The sequence below is a fragment of the Crocodylus porosus genome, unplaced genomic scaffold (assembly GCF_001723895.1).
Source record: "Crocodylus porosus isolate Cpor-Errol unplaced genomic scaffold, CroPor_comp1, whole genome shotgun sequence".
In the NCBI taxonomy this organism is placed as follows: Eukaryota; Metazoa; Chordata; order Crocodylia; family Crocodylidae; genus Crocodylus; species Crocodylus porosus.
Genome location: NW_017728931.1, coordinates 40,623,812 through 40,630,455, shown reverse-complemented (window position 1 = coordinate 40,630,455; position 6,644 = coordinate 40,623,812). Strand labels below are relative to the sequence as shown.

Here is a 6,644-nt window from a genome sequence, read left to right as displayed (position 1 = left end):
TGACACTGGTTGAGAATCTCAGCACAGGACCATATCAACTACCCTTCCTACCTTTAAAGTGGGGTCCTCCTTGTCATACTCAAGGGGGTGCAATATCATGGAGGCATAAAAAAGCTGATACTCCTGCTGCTAATATCGCATCTCTTAAGTGGATTGCAGAGCCAGGTGTGAAATTTAATTTTTTCCCTGCAGAAATTTTGACTGAGAAATCATCATTTAAACTCCCCCACACCATTTCTCCTGCCGTACATTTCAAAGCAAATCTAACTGACAATGTTTATTCTGTGTTGACTTAATGTGTCTTTTTTTTGTTTTTTAAAACTGATATTTTAGGTCAAAATGGAACAATATCTGTGGTTTTGAGTCAAACTTTCCACATAATAATTCTACTTTGTTTTTATTTTTCTTCCCTAAACAAAAAGCTGAGCAGAACCCCATTTTGAAAGTAAAAATGAAAAGAAAACTTTAATTTAATTTTTAAATGTGGATTTGAAAAGAAATGTTTTGTTTTGACATGTCCTATGGGAGAAACCAAAACTTTTCGCAACAGCTGACATTTTTCCCTAGCAAAAATTGTTCTGCAGTAACTCTTTTTCAGTAGTAAAATGATCTTCATGAAAAAATTTCAAAGAGCGGGTAACTCAAATTTCCATTTCCATTATCAATCACTACCATCAGTCACCCTTTCATCACCAGAAAAAGAATATATACAGGCACAAATAACAACAGAAACACACTTTAAAATGCCTGCGGTTTAAGAAAGCCCTGTAATTATGTGTAGCTTTTACGGATTCGGGTCTCTGAACATGTATGTGTGTAAGCAATTTATCGCATGTGCTTAGTCCTGCTGAAGAAAATAGAATCAGTATAACTGTAACGTGTAAAGTTACATACACGCACACCTACGTATAAAGCCTTTGTGAACATGAACTTTGTGTGTGTCTGTGTGTTTTTTAATATTCCATGACGCTCCTAATTCAATTTTGGGTGTGTTAAAAAAAATGTTATGAGTTACAGTTTCCAGGTTTGCATTCTTCCCCAATATGCCTGCAAAACCTTTTAATGAGTAGTTCACTTTAAAGCTACAGTGCAAGATGTGAATTATTATTTTTAAACACCATAGATTTTTTTCTACTATAATTATGGGGCTGATAATTTTCTGTGATGATATGCCAGCGACTATGCAGGCTTGATGGGGAAGGTGGTGTGAGAAGGAACACAGCTCAGAAGCAGCTGATCTCAGTGTTCAATACATTTACTAAATAATTCAGTATCACTAATGGAAATCTGATCTTAGTGGAGGGGCAGGCATCTGTGGGCACTCAGTGTTAGGCTTTGGCAGCTCAATAGCTCAGGGAACAACAATGGAGCAAAAGGTGAAAAAAATCTTTAAATTGTTCTCGTGTTCTTGTTCTGCTTTCCCGGAATCATGTTACATCTTCCTGGCAGTTGCTGCAGCTAAGAGCTGGCAAGGGTGAGAGAATGAAATTGATATTTACAGTATATCTGAAACAAGCAAAGTAAGTTCAACCCAAGCTGACCTATTAACTGGTGTGTGCACTTTTGTTTGCGTTTTGGAAAGCGCAGCATCTTTCTGCTAAGTGACGGGAACAAAACACTGAAACACTTACGGGGAGAAAATGCACAAGATATTGTCTCAATTTCAGACTGTTCTGTTTTAAGGCTAAACCTTACAAAGGAGTCTAAGGAGGTGACCAGCTCCCACTGGAAGTAAACCAGATGTGAGTGATTAACTTCTCAGGTTCATTTGAAAATCCCAGCCCAGAGGTCCTGAGTACCTATAACTCCATCAGAAGTTAAAGGGATTTTAAAAGTGCTCAACACCTTTCAGAGCATAATTATTATTGAGATGAAGTGCAATAGGAAAGTGCTTCTTATTTTTCACAGGAAGTTTCTTAGTTTCATAGTTGTTAGGGGCTGGTGCTTCTGTTTTTTATAAAAAGTGCTTCTGGTTTTTTTAGCCATAATCAAGATTCCTGGTGCTGAATACTTCTAGAAAATCTTGCCCTTCCAAAGAAACTGTTTGAGCAATAGCTGTTGGAAATACTGAAGATTCAATTAGAGTGTATGGTTAGCATGTTAGCATTTTGCATCAACCATCTAGATCTTAGGAACTTGTGCCCTTGATCTTACCTCTTTTCCTTTCTAAAGGGAGCAAGCTTCATCAGCCCTTTTCTCCCCTTGTGGACTATGTCAAGCAGTGAAGAATTAATTTATAGTTAGAGAGTTCATCCCCTGTAATTGCCAACTCATTTTTTTCCAGTCTGTTTCTTGACCAGCCTAAATTATGCAGCTACAAACAACCCTCAGGGCAAGGGTTTTAAATCTAGTGAGGAGACATTTCTTTTTTTCCCCCCAGAGCCTACAAACAAGATTTTTAGGTAAATCTAGCTGCGGCCGCTTCTGGGAGTGACTGCGGTCGCTTCTGGGAGTGCAACAGTGCTCCACTCCCTGGCCAGCACTTGCAGGGGGGACACCGGTGCTCCCGCCGGCCCCCTGCCCATCACTTAAGTGGCAAGCATGGCCAGTCAGGGGGTGCCCTGCCATGCTATGTTGACACCAAGCCCTCCAGTACGATGCAGTTATGGTTATACCCAGGACCTTAGTCAACAACTTAGGTTTATCTTTCAGCTTGGATTTTGCCATCTTTCACGTATTCCAGAGATTTAACAATTTTACTTCATTTCACCTCTCTGTCCTCCAATAAGACTATCCAGATATGGGAAATATTTCAGTGACGTTCAGAGAAAAACAAAGGACAAAATGGGTGGAGTGGAATGTGACAAAATCGACAAGCAGCATCTAATGTCATCTGGCTACACTGTAGCTTCCATATCACCATTTTCCCCATGCTGTGCAGCTTTTTCTTCATGGATGGTGGTGTGGCACTATCTTTACCTTTTCTTCAGTGGTGGCTGTGTGGCAGTGTTCCTGCCTACCACATGGGTAGATCTGGGTTCAAGTCCAAGGTGGGATGAGTGAGATAACAAGAAGCAAATCTTCATGGATGGGCACCTTTAATGCTGTTTAGCACATTGGCCATGGTCTCTCTGGCAGAAGGAGCAGCACTGGTTTTCCCCTAAGAGAGAATGGCCCCTTTGACTCAGCCTGGAGAGTCACTTGTTGTATCTCTGTTAATGTCAGAGGGTGCCTGTAGATGTGCAAAGAGGCTGCTCTGATGCACTGTAATTACAGCAGTTGGAGCAGACTGGATTAATCGAGTCGCTGGGGCATGCTAATTAGCGTGCTCCAGCCAGCCTCCATATCTCATGTATCAGTGTCCCCATGTGTCAAAACGGTGGTGGGGGCACTTTAACAAAAGCTTGTTGGATGAGCTTTAGTTAAAGCGCTCCCTCTGCCATTTTGAAGCACAGGGATGCTGATACATGAGGTGCTACAGGTGCTTTAATTAAAACGGCTCTCCAAGCTGCTCTAATTAAAGTGACCTCCCTGACCCACCCCTGGAGTACATGCAAAAGTGCCCAAAGGTACCAGACACCTTAGCAATTTGGGGAAGGGCATGTCTTTGATATTTGTATGATACTAGTGTACTGCAGCTCTGAGCTCAGGTGGAGTTTGAGGCTGAACTGTGTAGGAAATAATATGATTAATGCAACCCCAAAATTGTTGTATCATCATCAATATAACAATGACAATAATCATGATAATTATTAACCCTAGCAATAAAAATGTAATTCAGTACATTTATTCAATTTTCATCAGAGTTCATTTACATCCTAATGGCCAGATACAGACATTGCATTTTTCTGATCATTACCAGTGATTGGCAACTGGTCTATAGATGTAACAGAATAGAAGTTTGGCACACATACATTGGTCATTTGCCCCGCTTCCCTCACACTAAAAGGCGACTGTGTGTTTTGTTCGCTACTGATCTAAACTACGCCGCTTACAGAAAATCGTGTTACTGAGATGGATGCCACATCAGGCTTTTTGAATGTCTGCACCTAGCCGATTTGTCTGCTGAAGAGTTGAGATGTCAGCCCAACAAATTGTAAATTAAATCACATTACGCAGGACTAGGATTTGGTTCAATGAATATATTTTGTCTCTAGCAATTAATCTCTGAGCTATGAAGGAACAGGAACCAGAGACTGCTGAAGAAAGTATCAACAGGGCCAGTCAAAAAATTTCCACTGAAACCATACTTTGATGGAAAATTGCTTTTCTGAGAAAATGATTTATTTTGCAAAGTTTTTGCTTTTGGCGGGAAGTTTCAGTGGTTTTCCTTTTTTTGGTTAAAAAAACAAGGTTTTTTTTCCTTATTTCTACAAAATGTCAAGATTTTTAACAGAGAAGAGGATTTTAGAGTGGCTTTAAGAGTCATTTTTGCTTTCAGCCCCCAGGTAGTTATGAAGTCAGTCAGTTACGTTCTTTCCTTGCCTTTCCATACTGCTCAAACCTCAATTTCCATCCCGAGCTCACGGTTTTGGTGACAGTTCACTTTGGCGTTGGCGATTTGGTCCAGGGAGTGTGTCTGGACAGTGCCCTTCTGCTATGAGGCCTGGCTCTCATTTGCACGTTCCATGGTGGTGCAAACCAGCAGGTATCTGTCTTGTTGTACAGCGCTGAGAATTGTTGTGACACCGTAAAGAAGTGGATTTTTCTTTGCTGTTCTGGCCTCTCTCGCCATCCTCCCTTAGCTCAGTGGCAAAAGAGAAATGTTCTGTCTGAACCAGTCGTCTGTTTGGTATTGAAAAGTCAAAGTTGTTGTCTTAAATGACATCATTTTCATTAAATATCCCCATGGTGCAAACCCTTCAAGACAGTAATGATTTGTGACAGAAATAAATATACATCTGTATGATGAAAGGAAGAAACCAAGGTGTGGGTGGAAGGGAGTGATTTTCCTAACCCAGAAAGAATCCAGGTGGGTGCAATTATCCAATCTGGGATTTACTGTACAGTGCCTTTCATTGTCACAGGTGGAAGGTGTTAGATGATGCAATATACACTTTTGCCAGACAAAGGACTTCTTAGCTCATTCCTCTGGAAACAGGAGGAGAACCTGAACTGGATTTCTGCACTAACTTGGAATAGGGACGGTTAGTTTGGGCCCCAAAAAGACAAGCCGCAATCCAAATGGTATGTGCCTTTAAAAGCAAGAAAATAGACTCACACGAGAATGTAGGAATGATAGAATATGCCCAGGTTTTGGAAAGAGTCCACTACATTTTCAATTAAATTGTGGACTGTGGAACATTCTTATTCAGCAGATGTAATGAAGCTAAAAGTTGGAAGAGCTAGCCTCTAAAATGCAAGCCTTGATGTAATTCCAGCAAGAAATGGAATTAGATGTGTTGAAATTGCATGATAAAAGTTGGTTTAATATTATTGTCAGCCTAACTGGAAATTAAAAGCATCTGACATCTTTTTCTCCCTGCCACACACACACTTCCAACTCTCTTTTGCATAGTCAGGAGATTCAGATAGAGCTGGACTCAAAGCCAGGGAAATTAATGTAAACGTTCCCTTCTACATGCAAGAGCTTTGAATCAAGCCCCTGATGCCAAACAGGGCTGGTAAGTATTTGCCTTTGAAACATCTGAAAGGAGTGGGTGTCCACTTTGGCCATGGTGCAAACCCCCTACACGCTGTGCTGGTATGAGAGGAGAGATGTCAAGCCTTAATTTTAAGTTCATCTCTGTGCTGGTCTCAGAGGACAGATGTTAGCCTTTTAAGTTCATCTCTGTGTGTATATTGCAAGGGGGTGGGAACTGAATGGGGCTTCAAACGTTCACTTTGCTCCCAGGGACTTCCTAACATGGGGGCCAACGGTGCACTTTTAGAGTGGCCATCACAGAGGACAATCTGGTTTTCCGCTACTCTGTCCTACCTACATGAAACCCCACGCCTTTATGTCCTCTATTCTTCTCTTCAAGAGAAAAATAGAGAACATAAAGGCGTCCGGTTCCGTATCAATAGAGGACAGAGGACAACCAGAGCATCCTCTATGATGGCCACCCTAGGCACTTTGCAGTGCTGACCCTGGAGCTCTGCCTAGCAAGGCTGAGGGGAGAGATGTCACCCTGAGAGAGGGGAGAGATGTCACCCTGAGAGAGGGGACAAGGCTCTTTGGGTCAATGGGATCTCTTCTCTTAGCCCAACTAAACAGAGAGCACGAAAACACCAGCAGGGTCTCCCTGTGACTGAAGAATGGTGTTTGTCTCCCAAAGCTTGCAGAGAACAATCTTTCCAGCTATTCAGCTGGTCTAATAACAGAGATCACATCTGCCCAAAGAACTGTGCCTGTGTCCTTAGACACAAAACACCCTTCGGGGAGGATTTTTTTTTGGTTTTGGACAGAGCCTGCTCGGTCCCCAGAGCCCGCAGCTGAAGTGGCAGGGGCGGGATACCAGCAGCGCCCGAAGCCCTCCTCCAGCCCCTCTCCCCTTCCCCTTCCCCTTCCTTCCTCCCTCCAGCCCTGGTGGGAGAGCCTGCCCCTTGAGTGACCCGCTTTTCATAAGCTCCCCCGTCGGATCACATGAGTGAGAAGTGCCGCGGCTCTCCCCGCCTGCCTCTTCCCGCAGTCTGCGCTCGGGCGAGTGGCGGCGCGGATCCGGCTCCCCCGCCCCGAGCAGAGCGCTGCGCTGCGCTGCGGA

The 6,644-nt window shown here is 42.9% G+C and overlaps 1 protein-coding gene across 1 annotated transcript in view; it reads left to right on the top strand.

The window, feature by feature from the left end:
- The first annotated feature begins 6,511 nt into the window (after positions 1-6,511).
- Positions 6,512-6,644, top strand: part of PTN (pleiotrophin) — a 120,585-nt gene continuing 120,452 nt past the window's right edge. Inside the window, 3 exon segments of the mRNA XM_019544662.1 lie at positions 6,512-6,543; positions 6,545-6,608; positions 6,610-6,644. The exon segment at positions 6,610-6,644 is cut by the window's right edge and continues 153 nt beyond it. Of these exon segments, the coding sequence (XP_019400207.1) occupies positions 6,527-6,543; positions 6,545-6,608; positions 6,610-6,644 (116 nt within the window). The 5' untranslated portion in view covers positions 6,512-6,526.